We start from the raw sequence: 25,993 nt of genomic DNA, 5'->3' as shown, positions 1-25,993 counted from the left end.
GAGAGATGCCATAAAGGTTCTTTTTTTTTTTTTTTTTTTTTTGCCATAAAGGTTCTGATAGTGATTTGTTTCTTCTTTGGGTTGTTGATTACACGAGGGTGTCCGTTTTGTGATAATTCATTCTTGAGCTCTGCACTTAGGATTTGTACAATCTGTACTTTAAAAAGTTTTAATTGGTATGTCTGTATTTATTTATATAACTGTTTACTTGACCAGAGGCTCCATGAGGGAAAGAACCAAATCTATTCACTGTGTCTCTAATACCCAGTATGGAACCTGAAACAGAACATAACATAAGCCTTCCATGTCACTCTTCTATTCAAAGCCACCAGTGATTTCCCATTTCCTTCAGACTAAAAATCAAAGCCTTTACAACATCCCATAAGTCCTTAGCAGATCTACATACCCACTACCTCTCTGACTTCATCCTTCTTGCTTCTGTCACACGTAGGACTTGCCAGACACGTTGGAACCAGGTAGAGTCCGGAGTTGTATTAGATTGTGAAGGTGCTAATTGTCAGTGAAGTATTCCCTTTTAAGTGGTTATTTTTATGTAAATTTCACCTCACCTAAAAAAGAAAGTGGGTGCTCTAGAACTAGACTGAGTTCAAATTCTGGCTCTGTCCTTTCGTTGTGTAATTTCTGACCTGACACGTTGTATAATTTCTGCCATGTTGCTCCACATTTCTGTATCTCATTTCCCTCACCAGTAACATTTGCAGAAAAGGAGTACTTACCTTCCAAGGTTTCTCTAAGTATTAAGTATGTTAATACTAGGAACAGAGCCTAGCATATATGCTATGTGCAAAATGAATAAAAACAATAAATATTAGTTCAAGATTTATTGAACTAATAACTAATCTTGAACAAGTTCAATAACTAATCAATAACTAATTCAATAATCTTAAGTTTCAAGATTGAAAAATTGTATTTATAACTTATAAGATAAAACTTATAAGTTTATTAGATAAAAATCTTATTTATAACTAAAAGGGAAACTGAGATGAATTGTGAGCCCTTCCCTTGTAAAAATGCCTTTCAGAACTGAAAGGAAAAATGGAGAACATTAATCCCTATTGACTTTTAGGCATTAGTCTAACTACTTCCTGATATGGTTGAGGCCAGAAGAAGTTATGTGACTTGACCAAGAACAAGTGAGCCATGGTCAGTGATCAGGCCACGGTGGGCATTCAGGTCTCCTGACATCTGAGTGCCCAGCCTGGATCTTTTCTCCTTTACTCTTGGAGGAAGCTCACTTATGCATGGAGGTAGCCAAACACCAACTTGGTTCAGACCTTCCACCTGACTGAATTCTTTTACACTCTCAGGTTGTTGTAAAACAATGTAAAATATGAGTAAATAAGATACTTTTTTGTTTTCCTTTCAAAGATTTCACCACAGTTGCTTTCCGTGGTGTTTTCACAGATGGACCAATGTTAATATAAAAACTGTAGTAAAATTGTTAAGGTGTGCGTAATGACAGCCTCAGTATTGAAAAGTGAAATGGTCAGAGAAACCTCTATTCCATATCACATTTTACTGAAATTTGAAGAAACACATGTAAGATTTATACTCCGGTTCTGCTAGACACAGCATAATGCATTAATGTCCTGAGTGTAACACTAAGCAAAAGCTGATCCGCATAGATTTGAGTAAAACCAAAAGAGAAATTTGGCTCATTATTCAGTTCAGTCTTACAAATAGGCATTTATAAACTGCAGGTGGTAAAGCTTATGAGACATCATTCATTCATGTATTCATGCAGTGAGTATTTATCAAGTTCCCCCTAAGTGCTAGGCAAGGGCTAAGTGCTGTGGTTTATAATATTGAGTTTATAATAAAGTAAATGAAGTTTATGATAAAGTAAATAGATAATTAGTTGCTCATCACATGAGGGACCTAGACAGGCCATTGTGAAGTAAAACAATGGGAGTAGTTGATTTAGATTTTAATGGGCTAAATGGATAGAAAGAGGCCAATGTGGGGAGAGAGACAGAGAAGAATCTACTGTAACAGACCAGAGGGAGGATCATGGTGATTTGGATGATGCAGTGATTCTCAACTTGGGATGATTTTCTATTTCAGAGGACATTTGGCAATGTCTGCAGACATTTTTTGGTTGTTACAACTTGAGAGGAAGGTACTACTGACATCTAGTGGATAGAGTTCAGGGAAGTTGCTAAACATCCTGCAATGCACAGGACAGCCCCCACAACAAATAATTTTCTCAACCAAATATCAAAAGTTTTGAGATTGAGGAACCTCACACTAGTGTGGTAGCCATGAAGCTACATAAAAAAAAAAGATTAAAGGAATATCTTGGAGGTGAAATCAATACTGTATGAAAATGGACTGGATATGGGGGGAAAAGTCAGGGAGAAATCAAAAATCTTATCCTGAGTTTCCAGGATGGAAGGTGGTTTGCATATTGAAATGAGAGCAATTGGAAGAGGACTTGGGGAGGGGGCAAGGCTGTGGCACAGAATCAAGAGTTTGACATGTCAGGCCAGAAACAGTAATTAGAATTGGAGGTGTGAATCTGAAGGCAAAGTTCAGAGGCAAAATCTGAGCACAAGGTAAAATTTGGGAATCCTTGCCTTAAAGGCATTTAACATCTTAGAAACATATGACATCACCTAGGGAAAAAAAAAAGTATAGACAAAGAAGTAGCTAAAAATGTGGATTTTGATCCTAAATCAGCCACACATTTGTAAGAGGCTCAAAAAGGCACTTGATCTTTTGCTTTCTATGCCCTGGGTAACACTATATATTCAAAGTATACTCATTACATTTTGAAAACACAGTTTTCATCTAGGTTCCTTAGTTTATCTTAAACTATTTTTCTTTTATCTAGTTATCTTCTCTTTTTGTATCTAATTATCTTCTAAAAATTAAGTAATTTTAAATGGATTAGTATCTAAGTATGTCATCCCCTCTCACAGGGAGCAAAACGCTGCATGTTCCTCTACTGCTTTATTACTAACCACACTGTATCAATTTAAGCTTAAAGTCTGGGAGATGGGGAAAAGACCGTATGCATTCAATTGTACATTTTTATTCTTAAGAGGGCACTATAAACATGTGAATCAAAAGTGATTAACATAGTCATTTTGAGCAAAAAATAACTAGATGCATATATACACAAAATACAGTTTTTCTAAAAAGCACAAAACAAATTAACAGCAGCTGCTGATCACTCATGAGTAACTCAACACCATGAGCCTGCGTACATGAGCAGTGAAGGGAAGCATTTTAACAAGGAAATAAATTTCAGTTTTAAGCTTTACAGAATTTTACAAATGATACAAAAAAGTAAGTTAAGTGTGCCAAGTATCCTTTAAAAAATCTCCTTTAGGAAATGCAATCTTTCTAAGATCTCCAGCTAATCAAAATGAACTGTAATAAAAATAATAAAAGTAATAAAATGTCCTTAAATGGTATTGAACCAAGTACTATCACTATACTATTAATTGAATCAATATTATTAACTCATTTCCCACCAGACTACGTATTTTAGTCTCTACCATATGAGGCATACTTAAACTAGTAATATATGTGTAGATTCATTTAACCAAAAAAGTAATTACCACGAACGAACTAATTATACTGAGGAACAAGATCCTTGGAAAATACATTATATGGAGTAGTTAATACAATCCTCCAATGGCCCCACAGCGTTAATGCTATTTTTCATTTCACAGATGAGGGTATCAAGTCTCAGAGAACGTGTCAGTCAGTGTGGAATAGGTCATGCTGTAGTAACAAACAGACCTCAAATTCTTAATCGACTACAACCCAACATTGCTTTGTTACTGCTATGTCACCAGTTTGTCGCCAGTCTGACAACTATTCAGAGTAAGTCCTCTCCATAAGATGACTCTGGGATCTAGGATGCTTTCATCCTGTCCTCTAGAACCTGTGGCATTCAGGGTTACTCTGCCAGGAGAAGAGGATGCTGAAGGGTCGTGTGAGATCTTTTGCTGCTTTGCTTTTCACTGAGAAATGGCACATACCACTTCCACTCGTATTTTGTTAGCTACAAATGCTCACATGATCACACCTAACTGAAAAGGTACAGACTTTAACATGTGTGGGAAGAAGAAAAACGGATATGGATAAGCACTAGTAATCTCTACTACAGGGAAATAAAGTAATTTAACCAAGACTACAAAATCTATAATTAGGTAAAACTAGGGTTCAAACACTTGTTTGTTCTAAAGCTGATCTCATTCTAGACTTTGGGTTCTCAAGATCTAGTGATGCGATCTTTACTATCAATTGGCCTTGGATGTAGCAAGAAATAAAGAGACAACTGATCATACTTAACACAAGTCTTCAGGTTTCAAAATAAATTCTCTAACAATCTTTATGTTTATTTTTGCTCTAGGAAGCACTTAGCAATCCCCGGTAAACTACCCATTTCTGAGCTTTGAAACATCACTCCATCATCAAGTCCTTCCCAAACTCCTATAATGAGGTTAAATTTCTTTTCTTCATGCACAAAATACCTTTTTTTTTTTTTTTTTTTCTGTAACTCATCACACTTCTTGATTAGTTTTGAGTTTCATCATGGCAACAACCAAATTCTGGCTGTGTCTCCAGGGCTTGGCACAATGCCTCCCACAAACTAGGCACTTAATATACACTGAGTGAACCAATGAGTGACTGAATGAATGGAGAATCTGACTCCTTTCTGAAGCAGGCCATACCCTGTTTTGACACTTTCCTGACAGCAACGCTCCCACCCCCACACACAGAAATTGGGTGAAATGTACTCTTCTTACAACTTCCATCCAATATTCTCATTTTTCTTATTTCTTTTCACTCAACTAACACTAAGACTACTTCCTTTTAACATAAGAATTCTTCAAATTTCTGAAGATAACCAGCATATGTTCCTAATTCTTCTCAGTTTTGTCAATCCATGCATAAGATGCAATCCTAAATCCAGATCAGCGCTCCTTCTCATCTGTGAATGTGTTCTGTTTTGGCATCTCTCCTCCCAGGGTATCCAGAACTAGCCCCCTACTTTAGAGGTATGAACAGCACTTCCAGCAGTGGGACTATAACCTCCCTTGAGGACAGGTGGTGCACTTTTGCCCATATAGGGTCTTCAGTAAAAAAGTACAGTCTCTGGCACTACATACAAGAAACTCATGCATCTGGTGAATGAATTTGGTGAAACTTAAGGTATATTAGATTTATTTTGTACTTCCAATTCTAGGCATGTCTATAGACATCTTTTTTTCAGATAGATTGACTCAGTTTAGGCCAGTCCTCCAAAATCCATACTTAGTGTGTGTGTGGGGGATCTCTATGAATGTTAACACATTAACATCCATACTTAGTGGGGGGGGGGGGATCTTTATGAATGTTAACACATTAACATTAGCACAGCTAGCAAACATTTATATAGAACATTCCCCCAGGACGCTCAAAGGAAATTAAGCCAAAAATGATCAAATGCTGATGATGATTTCCCCAGGGAGGTGTCCTTGTCCTTCTACAGAGAAATAGTCTCCAAACCTACATTGCTAAAATAGCCTGTCTTCCAGCGTTCAAACGTGACAGTCAAAAGAAATCAAGAAAAGGAGTGGCGCTGGAAGCTGCCCTTTTCCCAATTCTCCATCTGTAAACGGAAGCAATTTTACAGGAGATTATCTGGGGTCTGAGTAGGAAGGAAGCCACTCTAATCTTAGAGTCCTGGAGGTTTCTCCCTCTTCTCCTTCTCTTCCTTCTCCTCCTTGTCCGAGTTGAAACGGGAGCTCGGCTATTCTCCAAAACGCCGGCGTCCGACAAGGCGATCCTGCAGCCAGTGATGGGAGGAGGCGTAGCTGGTGGCCCCCACGACCCCCTAAGAGGCACGCGGGGCCGTTCCCGACGAGGTCCCTGTGCCACTCGCGGCCCGCAGCGCAGACTCTGCCTCGGTTCCACCCGCAGATAAGATTCTCTCGGTGTCGAGTCTGCAACACTCGGCCGACTTTCCCGCGGCGCAAAGTTGAGAATGCAAAGGGAGAATGTGCGTGCGCGTGTGCGCGTGTGAGTGCCTGGCTCGGCGGTGTTGGGGCGGGCAGCAAATCGAGGGTGGGGCCAGCGAGGGGGGGCGGTGGGCGAGCAGGGATTGAGGGAGGCAAGAGCGTGGCCGCGATCCCAGTTAACCTGCAGGAGCGCATCCTGCTCGCTCGGAGCCCCTGCGCCAACTCACCCGGTGCCCTTTCTCCATCCTCCTTCGCCTCCCTTCGCCCTCACCGCTCCTCGTCTCGCTGCCCCCTCCGCCTACCCCCCCCACCTCCCCACTTTCCATCAGACCGGAGGACGGGGGAGGAAGACCGTGCCCGCAAATCGGGGCAGCAACTTTCCTCCGCTGCGCTCCGCGCCGACCCTCCGCGGTCTGCGGCCGGTGGAGGAGGAGGAGGAGGAGGAGGAGGAGGAGGAGGAGGAGGAGGAGCGGTGATGGGCTAGCGGCAGCGGCCCGGAGCCCGAGCAGCCCAGCGCCGCCCGCCAGCGCCGCGTTCCCACGAGCCGTGTCCGCGGGGAGCGCAGGGCGCGGACGCCGAGCATCCCGGGGAGGATGAGGCCGGGCGCCGGCCCGAGCGGGCTGCACCTCGCGGGCGTGCGGCCGCGGCTGGGGCTCGGCGCGAACTGAAGACGCCGGGAGGATGGAGCGCCGCGCGCCGCTCGCCCAGCCGGGGCTCGGGCCCGGGGACGCCGGCCGGGCGCTCGTCTACTTGCTCTGCTGCGTGCTCCCGCAGGCCGCCCCGCAGGTGCTCAGGATCGGTGAGTGAGCCCGGGAGCGTCGGGGCTGCGGGCCGGCGGGACGGGGCCCGGGAGGCGGCGCGGGCGCAGGGCACAGCCGGGGCGGGAGGGCAGCGCGCGAGGCTCCGAGGAAGGGGAAGCCGCGTCACTGCCGCCCTCCCGGCGAGTGCGGGGCTTCCCCGCGGGGGCCGGTTGGCGGGTTTTTCAAGCCGGGCTTCGGGGACGCGGAGCGGGCGTGCGGGGGGCCGGGGGCTCTGCGCGCGAGGATGCGCCCTCCGCGCCCCGGGGGACGTCGGGCGGTCCCGAGGCGCAGCATCCCCCCCCCCCACCGCCCAACCACCGGGGCGACCCGGGCGCCTGCAGATCGGACCTCCCCGAACCTGGCGACCCCGAGCCTCCCAAGTTTTCATCCCTAAGTTGGGTACTTCTGCGCGGAGCCTCCAAAGTCTGGAGGGTTCCACCGAGACGGGGGAGGGGGGCAGAGCCTGGGACGGGCTCTGTGGCGGAGAGTTCAAGAGTGGGGAGCACCGTCCAGCAGCAGCAGGAGCGGGATGACTCCCAGGATGACTCCCTGGAGGACTCTGGACTCCCGCTTCAGACGGGAGAGAGAGACTGGAAGGCTGAATGTGGCAACCCTGGGGCAGCCCAGGGAGAGCAAAAGGCAGGGACAATAGAAGAGGTGGGACGGTGGTGGGGGGCTTTGCTAGCTTGTGGATTCCTGTGCCTACACGCACAGCACCCACCACCTTGGCTTAGTGGAGGCACTGAGTGATTTCTAGGCTGTTGGGCGTGGGGGCGTTCAAAAAGCTCTTTGCCTTCTTTTTAATGTCCTCCCCAAACCCGATTTCTATCCCCTTAGTCTGTCCTCCTTCCCCAAGCAGGTGTGCTTCTTAGGGACACAAAGAGGGACCCACAGGTGAGGCTCAGACACCCCGTGGGTCTCCCAGCCTCTCCAGTCTCCCCGCTTGAGGTAGCAAGAGTGATGTCCTGAGCTCTAAAAGGCTTCCCACTCACACCCTTTCCAGGAACCCACAGAGCGTGCACAGAACAGTGCAGAGCACTCACCAAGTGACGAGCTGAAATTTCTCAATAACTTTACTGATTCTGGCCTGCAATCAGCCAACCTCTTTCCAAAGATCCAGAAACTAGTTCTTGTCACACGTAAAGGAAAAAAAAAAAAAAAGTTTCTACTTTGAAATGCATTTTCTTTAGGCATATGTGATCTAATTTTCAAGAAAAGAAAAGATACCTAATACTCTTTTTTACTGCAGATGTATTTCTCTAGATTATAGATAATAATAATAATGTGCATTTTTGGATAATTTAGACTGCCCATTAAAAGAGTTTCAAAGTATTCCTTTCATGCACACACACACAAAATACCACTCATAACTAAAATATCCTTCATCTTAGAAATATTCCAGCCTTAATATCCTTGTCCCCCCCCCCCCCCGGATGCAATCAACCCTCCACAACCCAAGAACGGGTTCTTTTAAACAATACTAAATTAATGATGAATGTGTGTTACAATTTTCACCATTTACTGACTTAATTGGTGTTTTGTTTATACCTTATATATTTTAAAACAGACAAATCTAGACATACTAGAACGGGCTATGCCAGCCAATAGTCCTCCTTCCTCTATAATAAACTTAAGGTGGCATTACCCAAACCTAAAGGAGTTCCCAGAAGGAGTGGAAAAGGATGTTTTAAAACCTACTTGTTCACAGATCCGAGTATTTATCCAAGCAATTACACTCATACATTTAAAAGTGGTTTTCAAAGTGAAAACAACCCAACATGATTCACTGACCTTAAAATATATGGTGTAAGATAATGAGATTTCCATTCTCTAAATGTGAGCCGAAATGCGTAAAGCAAAATTGCATGGCCTGGTGCTGTTTATGTGCAGTACAAATGTCTTAACTCCTTCTGGCTCTGAGTGACCTGTGGTTGGCATGAGCACTACCCTGTGTGTACCTCAGGACTACGCTTACTTTTAAATGGACATTTCAGCACCATGGAAACCAGCCTTAGCTCAGAGGAAACCTACCTCTCTACGGGGAGTTTCTTATGTCAGCCAAGTCCAACACTGAATACAAAATATCAAAGGAGTCAGAGACCAAGCAAGTGTGTGAAGTGTGTGTGTGTGTGCGTGTGCGTGCTTGTGCGTAGGAAGGAAAGAGAATTGAAAAGCATTCTTTTTCATCTCTCATCTTTTCTTCTATTTCCTACAAACCATGAGCAATCCAACCAACCAACCACAAAAAGGGACTCTTGATTACCGACTTCCATGTTTTCCAATAACTTAAAATATCCGAAGTACAGCATTAATGTTAAGCACTTTGCCTTGTGTTTATATGAAAAGGCACTTGAATGCTTCAATGAACTCATTAGCAGTCTACTTTTCTTGTGAGTGTCTGCTTCAACTTGAGCTATTGAGGAAAGCCAATGAAAGGTATAAAATTTAAGATAAAATTCATGAACGCTAAATATCAGAGAGGTCATTTACTATGTGCATCTACATGGTTCTCACACTTTTAGTGGATATCTGTTGAAAAGTTTAACCAACCTCACACCACCTTTTAGAGACATGAAGGGGATCCTATAGGATGGAGGTGCCCAAAACATTACTACTACACTCCAGAGACTTCCCAGTATCCTTCATGGAAGAGAAATATGGCCAGCTGCTGGGAATTCTCTAGGGGATGGTGGTTCCTCCCTTCTTCTCTGTATACTCCAGTGTACCTTAACGATCAGTTAATTCCCACTACTATTTTCCCCACACTTGAGCTTCAGAGTCATATGGCCAGCCAACCTATAACTAATAGTTACAGCAGGGTCAGGGTGATCTGAATAGACAGCGGCATACCTCCATCCATTAGTGGAAAAGAAAAGAAAACAAAACAAAAAAACAATGCCATGTGCACATGCAATTTCTGAGACAGATGTATCATATTTCTAATAATGATCATAACAGAAAAATATATTTACATTTCTATATTTTTACATATCATCTCAATATACACAGTCATAGAGGTGGTACTCTAAAAGCATAGAGTTAATAGTCAAGTTTTGGGAGCCAGGCTTTCTGCCACAGGATTTTGTGTCACAAAGCACAGGTTCAAGTCCCCTTTCCAAGACTTACGAGCTATGTCAGCAAGAGTTTTTCAGTCTCACCAAGTCTTCATTCTGCACCTGAAAAATCCAACTAAGACAATTGCAACTTCATAGTGACATTGGTAAGAATACCTAAAATAGAAAATGAAAGTACTTTGAGCAGTATATGGGTACATTAGTTGCATTATAATTGTTTTGTTGTTTTGTTTTTACTTTTTTTTTCATTATTGGCATTTTATTCCTGAATAGGGACTCAGTAGTTAATGTGGTGTATCTCTGTTACACATTTAGTATTTCTGAACCCAAATCTCTTCTTCTGTGACTTAGCCATAGTGGTATCCGCCTTTCCTATTTCACAGAGAGGGGATCAAGTAAACAATTTTTGTCATTTGTGAACAAAGTACTAAAAACATAATTCTATTTTGCAAGTAAATATAGCATATAAAGAGAAATATTGTGGAAATTTATGTGAATGGCATGGAAAGTTAAATGACAATATAGTTGTCCAAATGCTCTTATTTCCTTAAGAGAGATCCAAGTGGATTTTATTTTAATTATCAAGTTGGCCACAACGTCATTTTAATTAAAATGTTTAACCTTCAGGATCCCCAAAGTTCCAAACTCTGCTTCATACATATTTGCTTGTATTTTTGCTTCAGTGTACAAAAACTTACAACTTTGTTTTTTAGTCACAAATTCTCTCATCATTTTAATATCTATTCTTCACTCAACAAATGTTTACTATATGCTTACTCCCTTACCGTGAGCCAGACATAATTCTAGAGGCAGAGCACACAACAGTGAATAAAACAAACACACCCGCCCCCTTGAAGCTTACATTCTGGTGGTGTATGCTATATGTAATCATTGAAGTTATTCATCAGGACTTCACTGCAGACACTTTATTATTTTTTTCATTCCAAATGTTACTCTTGGGGAGTTTTCAGTTCATCTTATGCCACTGATTTATTGCATCAATGGCCATAGTCAATATGGAATAAGTTCAAGCCCCCAAATGCACAAAAGACAGAGTGGGTTCATCTTGCCAAACCTGGAGCAGGAACTCCTACCTTTGTTTAGAGAGATGCAATGGCCTCAGGTAGATTTCACCCAGACAGAGCACGTTGGTCCTAACAAGAATTTCTATTGGTCCTTGAAAAATCTGAGAAAGAAACTGTCTTATGGCATGATGAAAAGAGAGTGCCTGGCTAATGTGAACATATTACTGCAAATGAGCAGCTCTTTTACCATATTATTTTATCTGCATAATTTATCTTTTTCTTTAATATTAATTTTACAAGCCCAACGTCTATACTATGTAAACGTGAACTGTGGCTACGTTTCCTATATGGTTTCAAATCTCCAGTTTTCGATGAAAACACCGTAACTTGTTAGCTTTGCCTAAGTTCAAGTGCAAGTTAGTAGAAATGCCAGAACTTGAAGCTAGTTATTCTGTTCTCAAGTTTCAAGCTCCTTGCATTAAAGTACGCTGTATTGTATATGGACTTATCTATGCAGTTATATAACTGTTTAAGCTGAAATCAAATATAAGAGAGATGAACTGTTCTTTTTTTTTTTTTTAAATTTTACTTATTTATTTATTCGTGATAGTCACACAGAGTGAGACAGAGAGGCAGAGACACAGGCAGAGGGAGAAGCAGGCTCCACGCAGGGAGCCCGACGTGGGACTCGATCCCGAGTCTCCAGGATCGCGCCTTGGGCCAAAGGCAGGCGCCAAACCGCTGCGCCACCCAGGGATCCCTGAACTGTTCTTTTAGTGATTCAGGGATAATCACATAAATCAAAGTTAAAACAATATATATTTGAGAATATTTTAGGCAATTAGCAAAGAGGAAAGTTGTATTATTATTGGATTCTCCATGATATCACTTTAAGAGGGGGCTATGGAAGGCAATCCAGTTGGAGAGAAAGCCTTGCTACCAAATGCCTAGCAAGCACTATTTTTAATTAGATCTTAATTAGACTTAATTACACTTCATTGGAATGGTTTTGAGGGAGCACTGATGGAGAGAGTCTGGTGATAGTGATTTCCCATAGTCTCTCAATCCTTTTTTGTTGTTCCACTGATAACTAACCATATAACCGAGAAAGTATCATCTATGTCCTAAAATTTTCCAGAAGTAATGTCTCCTAGAAGAAAGAGTGATGGAGAACTCCAGGTAGAAGGGGATTTTCTTTTCTAACTCTTTTCCTAATTGGCTAACCTTGAAAAGATTACTATGTGAGTTTTGGGGGGTGTTTTGTTAGCTAGAGAAGAAGAAACAAGCACAGACTCACAAGTTTGTTGCAAAGATGAAATGTGGTCTCATTTGTAAAATGAATGTCAGGTGGTAGAGTTGACCAAGGTACCTCCCTCTCTTTCTCCCTGTTAAGGAATAGAGTAGGAGTTTTGTGCTCTGTAGTAATTTATTTGCATGGCCAAGTAAGTGTGGAGAACTGAACCACTGTCCCTTAGAGATTCATGAGGCGAGTTTGTATATTATTGTATATTAAAGGCTCTTTGTGATGCTGCACAAAGAAATCTGTTTCTTTTTTAAAATCCAGTATCTCCTACATTTCTGTTATCAGAAGACTCTTCTTTGAATCACAGCTATTAGTGTCTCACTGAACTCTTGCTCCTCAGAACATATCTGAGGAAACACTGCCAATAAAACCACTGAAATTTTCAGCCCACACATCAGAGCTCACACGACCACACGTGAACTCACATGACCACACATCCTACTGCTTCTTCAGTCTACAAATTTCGGTGCACTCTACTTCAGATTTTTTTTTTATAAAGCTTTAAGAGTACAGTTGATCTTTGGACGATATAAAGGGTAGAGGCACCGACCCCTGTGCAGTTGATAATTCTCATGTAACCTTTGACCCCCCCCCCCATATTTAACTAACTAGTTGCCTGCTGTCCATGGAAGCCTTATCAAGAACATAAATAGTTGATAAGCTTAGATTTTGTAGTTATATATATTATATACTGTATCCTTACAATAAAGTAAGCTAAGTAAAAGAAAATGTTAGTAAGAAAATCATAAAGAAGAAAAAGTACATACGGTATGGTACTGTATTTATCAGAAAAAAATCTGTGTTTAACTGGACTCGTTCAGTTTAAACTCATGTTGTTCAAGGGTCAACTGTACATTTTAAATGTTTAGACACTTGTTGTTCTCTGTTATATTGAAAACATTTTTAAAACCACATTATCTATCCTGAAAGGTATATCATTTTTATTACTGTGAAATGTGATATGGGGCCATTTTACTAATTTTTTTCACTGGACTTGCTTCTTAGCATGATTTTAAATGGAACAATTCATATTAGATTTGTAATGTATTTTCCAAGAATATAATCTGTAGTAAGTTAAAAGTGTATCTATATTTGGAGTTCAACCTACTTATTTCTTTTTAAATGAATATTTGATTTTTTCAATGATAAATTTTCGTGGAGAAATGAAAACATTTAAAATAAAAAGAAATGTATACCAGCTACATAGACTTCATGAGTTTGTCTTGATTTACTGCTAAGATCAAGTTGTCACATCAAATTGGAAAAACCTATAATCTTATTGCATCAACATTGTAATATTAGGAATAATAAGTCAAATGGAAAAATGGTCTATCCTGGAGGAGAAAACAAGCAAACAAAAAACAATAGAGAGGTAAAAATATTTGATTTTGTATTTATGTTTTATTTATGAGCTACTGAAAAATAAAAATCTTTAGGTAACTTCCCCAAGACACTTAAACAGTCCTTTTTGGTCCTATTAAAAATGTAAGATTTTTTTAAACATGTAATTTTGAATAATGCTATGTTAACATATTTATTAAATACAAGGTAAGATTAGTTACAAAGTGGAATGAAGAAGAAAGGACATTGACTAATTGAAGAGTAAACTCCTACTGACCACAAATCAATCTCACAGAAGCACCCTACAATAGTGAAAACACTTTCCTTTAGCTCTCTAAATCCTTCAATATATTCATTGGTGCATTAGCTGGCTAAATACATTTGAAAGATTATCCTATTTTATATCTTATGATGAATTACTAGTCTATTGCTATGCTCACTTAAGAAAACAAAACACAAAATACAATAACATACCAAAATCTATTAGTACTCTTCAAAATTTCTGCTGAATAATTTTCCAAAAGGAGCTCAACAATGCAGATTTTTACACGGAACTGTATATGCATGTTTTGGTTTAATAGAAATCTAATGATTAATTATTATTATCATCTGTTACCAATTGGGAGACTTGCAATTCATTACCACTTAATTATTTTCCTTTAAAATGCACAAAGGAATGTAATAAATGCATTACTTAATGCACTGAACAAGTCCAAGAGTATAGACTTTGTTATGGCTTATTTGAGTGATTGAAACAAGCCATAAATGTGTTAGTGTACACATACACGTATGTCCCAGCTGAGAGGGCCTAGGAACAATGACATCTCAGTAGCAATGAGAACATCTGATGCCCAGGCACAGCTGGAGAAATGGACAATTTGGAGACTTTAGGAAAAATACACAAGATGATCCTGAGCATCTTGTCCTGCCAAAAAAAGTAAGGGAATATTCAAAACAATCCCATTGACGAGAATACATTAAAGAGACAGACACCAAATTACCAATCTCCCAACGGTGAAAACCGTAATAATTCAAGCAGTAAAATGTTTAAAAGTAGAACTGGATTATAACCCAAAGTATAAATAAATACCCATGAATCCATACTGTTGTAGATAAATGATTAAATAAATAAATAAGCAAGAAGAAACAAATCTCCCAAGCAGAAGAGCTGGGTGACCAAGGTCAGCATCACCAGCGATAAATCATGTTGACAGCATCTACCTTTGATGTGATGAGATGCAAATGGCACTTTATCTACCTGGTTTTATTCTCCTAAATCCAAATCCCCATTCTAATCATGAGTAAAACATCAGACAAATACCAATAGAGGAGCATTCTACAAAATACCTGGACAATACTTGTCAACTGCCAAGGTCAAAAATAACAAAGAACGTCTAAGAAACTGTCGCAGCCAAAAGAAGCCTATGGAGACCTGACAAATAGCTGTAACATGGTGTTCTGAGTGGGATCCTAAAGCGGGGAAAAAAGACATTAGGTAAAACCTTAAAAAGGACATTTGACTAAAGATGGATATTACTTATAATAATATATCAATATTGCTTCATTAATTTTAACAAATGCACCATACTCATATAAAGGTGTTAACAGAGGAAACTGGAAGTGTATGAGAACTCTCTGTACAACCCTCAAAAGTTTTATGCAAATCTAAAACTTTTCTGAAAAGTAAATAAAGTCTATTACAAACAAACACTCAACTCATAACAAAATTTCTTCTGCTGTTACTGTTCCTACATGATCTGCAGTACATAAAGGTCTTATATCAAGGCAAATAGAAAAACTACTGTCAATTCCATATAATAGCTACATAAAGAGTTTTCTAGAGGATCATTAAAATAAAAGTAACAGCATATAATGTTGGAAAAAATTGTGAAAGACATAAACTAGGGGATCCCTGGGTGGCTCAGCGGTTTAGTGCCTGCCTTCGGCCCAGGGTGTGATCCTGGAGTCCCGGGATCGAGTCCCACATCGGGCTCCCTGCATGGAGCCTGCTTCTCCCTCTGCCTGTGTCTCTGCCTCTCTCTCTCTCTGTGTCTCATGAATAAATAAATAAAATCTTAAAAATAAATAAATAAACTACATATAAAGATTGTTATTGATAAAATATGATGGCTGTAAATCTTTAGAATTCTTCAATGAGTTTGTAGAAAATCAAACATTAGCTGTTTCTATCCATTAGCATCTAGGTTTTCAGCTATTATATGCCTTTTGTACTTAATTAAATGTAATTTAATTTTGAATATTGATTCATGCATTGTAACATACTCTGTTAGAGGCATTAAGTATAATGTCTTTGAATTAATACTCATAGCAAACTATTTGTGTGGATTCCTTTTCTTAGCAAAATTACCTAAATATGCCCTTAAAAAATCAATACTTAATTCCCAGAGCCAATAAAATACTTCATAATTCAAACTGGAGCGGGGATGGTGAAAATCAAGTGTTTTTGTTTTTTTTTCTTTTTTGTTGTGATGATTCAGTGGCAACATTTAAGGAGTTTCTTTTCTTTTTTTTTCTTTTTCTTTCTTTCTTTTTTTTTTTTTTTTTTTTTTTTTTTTGCATTCTTAAACTTCCAAAATGTTGGATTACATACTTTGGCAATCCATAAACAGGAGTTGCATTCTGGTGACCTGCCTATGTTTACATTACACAAGATGTTATTGTACTTCATCTCCTAAAAATGAATTAGTCAGATAGAGCCATCTTTCAAGTCTAAAGGCAATATTTGCCTTTTGAATTCTGGGTAGTGTGCATTTCTTTTGTTCTCAGTATATATTTGAACCCTAAGGCTGTTTCTATACTTGTTCACTGAATCGGCAAGAGCCGTTATTAGCAATTGTGAATCATTTAAATGTTCGACAGGAGGGAATGGTTGAGAAAAGAATAGAATCAACTCAATAAAGAAAGATCTATTAAATATAATTTTATGATGAAATTCATGTGTTAAAACTGGAAAATACTTAGGAAATCTTATAGACCATAGTTCATGGTTTTCTGTACTTTGGATTGAGAAGGTATATAATTCATCCTTGCTTATAGATCAGAACTACAAGAGAATGAATGTAGAAAAGGGAAGCCCATTTGTTATGGTGATTTTTTTTCTTTTGCTTTGATTCCTATTAAGGTTCTTTGCCCAATTTAAAAATGATTGGTGAAAGTTACCATTCTGTAGTTTCTAGATTAATTTAGCAGTCATTTATTTGCGTGCAGTTTGGCACAGTGAGAAGTGCACTGAAATGAGAATAGTTTTAGCCCCAGAAATTCTTAGCATGGCCATGTCACATAACCTTTTAGTAAATCTGTTGCCTTGTCTGTCAGAGGGGAGTTGGTGGTGAATGGGTGCGTGGGTGCACCAGCCAACCCCTTCCAAATCTGCATTCCCTCTACAGCATTGGCTCTGCTTATTGTCTTTGATTTGAACTGAGATGCTGCATGAAGATGTGCAATCCCATGATGCTTGGCATTTATAGCCACAGCATCACGGGTGTGCAAATGGAACTTTGTTCATTTCCCTGGAATTAAACTTAACTATGCCCACAAGCCCCTTTTTCCAATGGGACTACATCAAAGTCCTCACTTGCAATTTAAAATGTAAATTTTTAGGAATCTCTTTTCTTCCTTCCCCCTACAGTGATCAAAGAATCCTCCCTTAAAGGGAGAGGCATTTGCTATCACTCCTCCAGGACATCCACGTTAGTGTAGCTTGTCCTGGCTGATCCTGGGTGTTGGCTTCAAACTCCATGGCATGCGCTGCTTACACCTCTGACTGGGGAAGCCCAGTTTGGCTCACTCTGGGGCCACCAACCCTTTGAGACTGGTCTCTCAAGTGGGCTATTTACCCAGATGTCATCAAGGAGGAATCTCCCACAACAGCAAGTTACATGCCAGCCTGGTGGTTACCTCAGACACTTTCTGTTCAAGTGCACAAAGCTTCCAACTGAGCTCTCCTTTCATGCACCCGAGGGAATAGTGTGTACTGTGGCCCTGTCTCGTCCCAGAATACACCATGGTGCATGTATAGGTCCTCCCCAGATCTGAGGAGCTCTACTGGCCTCCCACCCCCAAACTACAAGAAGGGGAAACAGGGAGCTGGGTTAGTTAAGTGTCCCACATTTCCCGGAACTCTGCTTCAGCCTGTAAACACGATGCTGGTATTTTAAACAAAGCTTTTAAAATTAAGACAGCAACAGCAGAAGCAACAATAAAGACAAACATTTGAAATTTTATTTTTCTGGCTTTTGCAATGGAAAGCCTAGGTTTTTAAGACTCATCTCTCTCTCTTTATATATATGCACATGTATATGTAATTATTATGTACTATATAATTATACATTTAGTATATATGTAGTGCATATACAAGTTATTAAATATATTATTTTATGCATTACAATATATAACACTATATAATAGATAATACTATTTAATATAGATATGTTCATATATAAACATATATATTAAAACTCCAATTTGTTTTTGTTTTATTTATTCTATGTGGGGGAACAGTCACATATAGAACTATTATTTCATTTCAAAGAACTAGGGAAAGGCAATGGGGATAAATGTCCTGTCAGTGACTGATGGTGTGAGAGGTAGGGGGAAGGGTGGGAGAGGAATGACACAGGGACTGCATAGACCCTGACAACGTGTTGTGTCTCCAAAATGTTCTCAGGCTACAAGCTCTTTGGAAACGTCTGCTCTGTGGCCAATGAAAATATCTCTGTTGGTCAGATTGAACAGCAGGGTACACACACTATCATCTAGAGCCCAATTAACATGGAAGGGTTGATCATATTTTAGCTCTACATCTGTAGAGCATTTGTCAGAAAATAGTATTAAGCTATAAAATAAATATCTTAAGGGGAAATCATAATTTAACAGAAAACACAAAAAATGTGTTATAAATTAATGTTCATTATTAGTTTAATATATGCGGTATACTCTTTTAGGAATTATATAGCTAAATGATAAAGAGGGAGAAATGAGACCAAAAGCCCCTTTGAACAAGCTTATGGAATGCATATCAATACAAAAAATAGGGATCCCTGGGTGGTGCAGCGGTTTGGCGCCTGCCTTTGGCCCAGGGCGCGATCCTGGAGACCCGGGATCGAATCCCACATCGGGCATCCCGGTGCATGGAGCCTGCTTATCCCTCTGCCTATGTCTCTGCCTCTCTCTCTCTCTCTCTATCATAAATAAATGAAAATTGAAAAAAAAATTAAAAAAAAACGTTTAAAAAAATACAAAAAATAGAGACATTCTTTTCATGTATCATATATATAAATTAAAAACTCATATCAATAAACACATACATATTTTTTAAATGGTGCTTAAGACCAGGTAGGGCGTTCAAAGACCTTAACACCTGACTTTCTCATTGATAGATGAGAATACTGAAGCCCCAGAAACTAAACTGAGAGACTCAGTAGCTGAGCCACAATTCTTTTTTTTTTTTTTTAAGACTTATTTACTTTAAAGAAAGAATGAGTGGTGGGAGAGGCAAAGAGAGAAGGAGGGGAGAGAATCTCAAGCAGATTCCCTATTGAGCATGGAGCCCAACGTGGGGCTCCAACCCACCACCCTGAGATCATGACCTGAGCCTAAATCAAGAGTCTGAAGCTTAACCTCCTGAGCCACCCAGATGCCTCTGAGCCACAATTCTTAACTTGCATCTCAATGTTATTTTCTTACAACTGTTTTTTCCTTATACAACTCATTTGAGGATTCTTAAAAATCCATATTTGAATGGATGAGAAGTTGTGATCAACTAATAAAATCCACAAATGCTTCAGAATACAAGGATCACAGAACTAATCAATGTGGTTATGTTCAGTCTGGATGCCCTTTGTAGAGAAGGTTTGAGGTATGTCTTAAAAGAAAGAAAGGAGCAGACAAGATAGATGGAGACAAAGTACAGTCCAGGTGGTGATTGATCATTATTGAAAGATTAAAATCCAGGGATAGTCTGACATCTGAGGAAAGTATCCATAGGGAAAGCCTCACAAAAAATGTGTTAAACTGCACATATCTGGAGATTGTTTTTGAACTTTGGGTTATGTAGACATTTCTGGTCAACTTGTTTTCCAGTTACTGGAGTGTACAGAAACGTCTTCATCTACACGGACTCTTAGAAAATTAATTAAAATAGCAATTACAAATGAGTGGGCTATAGCCTAGCAATTTAGAATGATTAGTGTATACTAACATTATGTTTTTTATTACCTTAATTTAATTCCAGTGAGTGTTAGCCTTCAGTTAGGCTAAATGCATTTGCATACAAGGAAAGAACGCTCAGGACTAACATTTGTTACTCACTCTTTGCGAATGTCATAAAAAATCAGAAAGGCAGTCCACAGTATGGGACTTCTGAGATTCATCCTCCCTCCCACCTCTATTTCAGATAGAGCAATGTGAGGCAGAATGAATGATTAGTGTGATGCTTATAAAAAACAATTCCTGGAGAGCATGCCAAATTAAGTTGACTGCTCTATTCCTAAAGTTTACACTGCCTTTTGTTTCATATGAAGTAATCTTTCAAACTGACTGCTGAGTTTTGAGGATCACATTTGACCTTCCCTTCTCCCTTCAGAGGATGAAGTTTTAATTTATGTTTTCACAGACTCTTCATCATTTGGTTATTCTTTTTTTTTTATTTATGACTTGTCTTATTTAAAAAATGTTTCAAAGTTTTATGGAAATGCATATATTATAACCTGACACAAATACAATGATGAAAATGAAGGTAAAGGTAGAAAGGCAGGGGTGCTGTCCTAGAAAAGAGGCCAAAAGTGGGCCAGAACATTTTATCATAACATTCAGGCAGCTGGAGTAAGAGGAGAAACAAGACAAATCACAAAGTTCAGAGAGTCTAGTTGCCTACATAAATTACAGGAGTTTTAGATGAAAAAAAAAAAAGTGAAAGAAATTCATCATGTGATCTTAGTGAAGAGAGATAATATGATATTGTAGACAGCATCCTGATGATGAAATAAATAATGTGGCACATACATTTGTTTCTGAAAGTGCTCAATATAACTCTACAAGATGCCAAATAATAATTAAAGCAATTCTGCAGAACAGGCCGGTAAGAAACCCTCAAGTCATGTGGTTTGATCCCAAATCAATAATTTCTAGGGGAATGGATGTACTGCATATCATTTCATAATTGTTCATCACTATTGCTCCTTGAATCTGGGCCTTCCTGGAAAGTTAAAATGGGTAGAGGATTATAGTAAAGTGTGCATTTCTGGTTAAAGGCAGATTAAAAACATCAGAAGACAAGGACGAGGTCTTTCTATGAAATCAGGAAACCCAAACAAGATATGTCCTTGAATGAAATGCCACCCCATTTCTGTGTGGATAAAACACTGAGAAGCTTGGCCAAAGCTTTGCTCAGAAAACTCTCTGAGGTCATCACATCAAATGCATGAATGGATAATACACATTTGTCTGCACTGGAGAACAAATCTATGAATATCAAATATTGACCACAGCCAATGAAAGGGAAAAATAGAAATAAAGAAGAAAAATAAAGAGCTCTTTGAGATATCAAATTTAAATGATGTATCTTTCAAGTAAACACTAAGATACATTGGGAAGAGTACATATGTTGACTTCCTCCTATAGAATCATCTATAAGCCAATAATATGTTCAGTGTAGTCTGCTCACCATGACAATTTGGATTTCAGAGCTGTTGGTCTGAAATCCTTTTTCTTACAGCAAACAAAATAAAACCTATTGTTTTATGGTCAGGGCTTCATGACTATATGTATACCAACTGCTCAGAAAATAATTTGATGTTTGTTGTACCATCTTATTTTCTTAGATTTTGTATTGTACATTTGCTTAACTGTGCTACCTTTTGCTTTTGCTTTTTTTAAAAGATTTATTTATTTAGAGAGATTGAGAGAGAGAGAAAGCATGTATGCATGAGTGCTCAAAGAGGGAGCAGAGGGAGAGTGAGAGAAAGAGAATCTCGAGCAGATTCCCCATTGAGCACAGGGCCTGACCTGGGGCTCGATCTCACCACCCTGAGATGGTGGCCTGAGAGAAACCAAGAGCCCTGATGCCTAATGGACTGAGCCACCCAGGCAGCCCTGTTGTTTTTGTTTTTATTAGAATCTTCTTTGCATATTAGTCAGTGATGAAGCTTACCTCTTTCCCCTCCAAAGCTTTCAAAAACTCCACCCTCATCCCAATCATCTTTTTCTAGAAAAGCCACTTGAATTTAACAGTACTATTGATTATGTAAAAAGTGATGGGAAGCAATTTTAAATTTGTTTTTCAGTGTGTTCCCTGAAAGCCAAATGTCTTTAGATTCGATATTTTGGAATACTACAAGGATTTTCAGATTTTATTTTTATTTTTATTTATTTATTTTATTTTATTTTTTTGGATTTTCAGATTTTAAAACAAACAAACAAAACCCAAAACATTGTTACAGTTTCAGGTTTTGATCTTTCTTTGTGGATCCTGAAGAATAATTTTAAGTTTTGTAGACTTTCTTGCTTTTTTTTTTTAGGCTAAAGGAAACATTCATTAAAGCTTCATGATATATTTCATTTCCAAACCCACACTTCTATACTTTGAGCTGAAAAATAACTTGATAAAGATTTCTATCACATCTGTAAAATGACAAGGTGAGCTAAAAATTGACTTAATAATAGCTTACTTCTATTTCACATATTTATCACTGCAAAAAAAAATTTACAATCATTATCTAGTTTTCTCTCTATCAAACATTAATGTGAATGTAGTGCATAAAAAATTAGGCAGAAATAGAACTTACCCATTACAGCTACCTGAGAAGGGCTTGAAATTGTCATTTCTATTGAAAAGTAATAAGCAAGATAGAGAAAACAAAACAAACAAAAAACTTCCTCAGGATCTTTGAAAGAGGAAAATGTCGCATTGCAAATCAATTCATGACCAACCAAATAAGCATTCTGTTTTATACATCTATAGACAGCATAAGTCATAGTTAAAAGGAATTGTAAAATTCCTCGTGGAAATACCCATTTACATCCACACATAAGCACACCTAAATGGCACAGAATCATATAAATCAGGAGGTGAGAAGTGCATTTAGGGAGTCAAAAAGTGATTACCTTCTGGCTAGTGTGTATTTGGAAAAAAAAAAATTTATATGAGCAGTCTGGTCTTAAATATCAAACACTGATATTTAATGTTTTTTTGGTAAAAAATAAATAAATAAATAAATAAATAAATAAATAAATAAATAAATAAATAAAATAAAATAAAATAAAATAAAAAAAAACAAACACAATCCTCTCTACATATTAGGGCCAAAAGCTGTGCAAGAAAGTGATTTGTTTAGGGAAATGCAGGACCCAGTAATGAAAATTAAATAAAGAAGGAGTGGGGAAAAAGCAGCACAGGTTATGGGTTTGCATCTTGTTTTTAAACAGAGATCTGTTTCCATTAATTTTTTTAAAGGATCATTTAAGTAATATAATTTTTAACATGTAAGCATGAAGAAAATTGGTTAAAAAGGAAAGAAAATGAAAATGAGTGTATTTGGTTTGCTCCTAATATCTAGTGTAGATTCTTTCTCTAGCATTACTTTTCCTGAGATTCATAATATCCATTCAACATTGTTAAAGATATAGTTTATTATTTCCACAATGTTTTTGAAGAAATAAATAAATATAGAGAAGCCTTATTTCAAAATTAAAACATACCAGTGGTTTTATCGACTCACCTTAAAATTCAAATATTATTTCTTGGACACAGATCATGTGATTCCATGTTTATGTTCCAAATCATTGTTACCCCAAAGTAAAAGGTAGTTATTCCTTACATAACCATTTTTCTGATATGAAAATTGAGGCCAGTTTTCACGCACAAAATCAAGTCAAAAGAGAACAGTCTTGTATGTAACTCAGCAAGGGAAAATACAGTCCATGAATACACTGTCCAAGTTAATTGCCGACATAGTCTGTATTTGTTTAATTGCCAAGGTTTCCTTTATTTGCTTTTTTAAAAGATATTTATTTATTTATTTATTTATTTATTTATTTATTTATGAGAGAGGCAGAGACATAGGCAGAAGGAGAAGCAGGATCCCTGCGGGGAGCCCAATGCAGGACTCCATCCCAGGACCCCCAGAACATGACCTGAACCAAAGGATCACAACCTGAGCCAAAGGCAGACTCTCAACCACTGAGCCACCCAGGTGCCCCCCTTCATTTGCTTTCATGTACAGAACAATAGCAAACCCAGCAGGACGATTTTAGTGTGTCATCAAAAGAAAGGGTAAATCCACTTACCTTCAAAATCAATCACATTACCTTAGGGTAATAATATGCATCCAGTACCTAAAGGAATACAAGAACCGCAGTTGTGAGTAGTAGTTTTTAAATTAAAATTCTCAATTTACTGCATTTCTTTGAGAACTTTCCCTAATTCTATTTTTCAGGCTTTCAGTGTACATTAATTTGCATAGCTATATTAAAGTGAGCCTATGTGCTGGGAAACAAAATCAAATTCAGAAGTCTTAATTAAAGGCTTAGGGAACCTGAGTGAAATTTTAGATATTAGAAGTCTGACCTATGCTGCCCTATTATTTTTTGATTTATTTGATTTATAAGACTCAATTTTTACTTGAAAACCCCTTGGGAATGATTACAGATTAAGATATTTTTGAGTCTGTGAAATAAAACCATTAAGAATAGCAGCGATCTGAATTAATAATGCTCTTACTGGACCACACAAAGAGGAGTAACGTTCCTTTTATTGCGAAGTATATTGGGAAAACTTTACACCAGCATTTTAACAGCTCCTTCCCATTACTTGTCTATATTTATTTGAATCTGTCAGGTTTTCCCTCTAGAACAGTAATGCCAAATCAGGAATAATTTTTGTCCCCCAGGGGACATTTGGCAATGTCTGGAGACATTTTTGTTTGCTTCCACCTGGGGACAAGGGAGCTGCTACTTGCATCTAGTTGGGTAGAGATCAGGAGTGTTGCTAAATGTCCTAACACGCTCAGGACAGGTCCCCACCACAAAAACTAACCAGCACAAGATGTTAACAGTATTGAAATCATCTAGTTCTAAAATAGAGACTATTAACACAAATCGAGTATCGGTTTAGAGAAGATGCTTTGGAAATCTTGCTCCAGAAAAAATAAAATAAAATAAAATGGTCAATCATATGTTGTCAGGTGGTATGGACAGAGGCAACATACCTTGGTAATGTTTTTCTGTCAGTCTGGGATGGAGCTTTCAATAACACTTCCCCTACCCAGCATTTATGTTATCTTTTCTGAGAACATGTCCATCTGAAACACAAGCAGACGCTTCAGTGAGTTACCGGATTGTGCATTAGAATCCCCCTCACTCAGTGATTTCTTCAATGCAGGCCACTGGGTATGTACATTGAAGACCCACAGTAGACAGTCTGTCTTCACGGAACTCACGGTGTAGAAAAGGCAAATGGGCCTTAGTTAAACGATCACACAAATAGATCTTTAATTGTCAACTGTAAAAATTATGAATGAGAGGATCATGGTGTTATGAGCTCTTTTAATGGGAGAAAATGACAAGGTTCAAAAAGGTTCAGGAGCTCTCTCAGAGTAAAAATTATAGTTTTGATCTGTAAGAGAAGTCTGAATTGACTTGGAAAAACGAAAGGGTTCCAGGTGGGAGAACAGCATGTGTGCAAGTTCAAAGTTGGAAGGGAGTGTGTCTTTACTGAAAATTTAGCTTTTATATTAATACTTTTTATTTAGCTGTGTGCGCAATAATCTTTTTCTGGTCACTTTTTCTAGGTAATGGGAAAAATCATCCATTTCTTAGGTTAAAATTGCAATGCATAGTCAGTTATGTAACCCATAGCTATCTCCCCCAAGATAGAATTTAAATCTTCTCTCTTTGATTGCATAGAGAAATGACATAGAATATTTTCATCATCCTCAGAGGAACTGTGAACAAAGGAGCAGAGTAGGAAATTTCTGGCCCCCCAAAAAATATTAAAGAAAAATATTTCTTTTTGCCTAAATCTTGGTTGACTCTCATCTGCTTCTGGGAGAGTCCTCTCTTATCTCTGTAAATTTTTTCTTCTACTTTTCACTTCCATCCTTGGTCAAAGAACACAGGGAATCAGAGAATGTCAGATTCAGGGAAAATTCCCACATTTGTACAAATTAAGCAAACTGAGGCACAGAGAGATCCTCATTACTTAATACATCTAGTCAAAATAGATGCTGCCCTGAAGCATGTTGGTCCTGCTAAAGCGTGACTGTTTTTAGCACACTGAACCTTTTCAAAACACTATGTAGGTTATATAACCTGAAATTTTGTAGGAATACAGAAGCCATTTGAGAATATGGTTTAAGAATGAGTCAAAGGACACCTATGTGGCTCAGTGGTTGAGCGTCTGCCTTCAGCTCAGGGTGTGATCCCTGGGCCAGGGATCGAGTCCCACATCGGGCTC

At 38.7% G+C, this 25,993-nt stretch overlaps 1 protein-coding gene across 6 annotated transcripts in view; it reads left to right on the top strand.

Annotated features, from left to right (window-relative positions):
* The first annotated feature begins 6,609 nt into the window (after positions 1-6,609).
* Positions 6,610-25,993, top strand: part of GRIK1 (glutamate ionotropic receptor kainate type subunit 1) — a 361,214-nt gene continuing 341,830 nt past the window's right edge. For 2 of the 6 annotated variants that reach the window (XM_072806695.1, XM_072806700.1), the window contains exon 1: positions 6,611-6,777. In XM_072806695.1, the coding sequence (XP_072662796.1) occupies positions 6,660-6,777 (118 nt within the window). In that variant the 5' untranslated portion in view covers positions 6,611-6,659. Of the gene's footprint in view, positions 6,778-25,993 lie in introns of all 6 variants that reach the window. The other 4 variants (XM_072806699.1, XM_072806697.1, XM_072806698.1 and 1 more) reach the window with 3 other exon arrangements.

This window comes from Canis lupus, chromosome 30, assembly GCF_048164855.1.
Source record: "Canis lupus baileyi chromosome 30, mCanLup2.hap1, whole genome shotgun sequence".
Classification (NCBI taxonomy): domain Eukaryota; kingdom Metazoa; phylum Chordata; class Mammalia; order Carnivora; family Canidae; genus Canis; species Canis lupus.
This window is presented reverse-complemented; position numbering and strand designations above follow the sequence as displayed.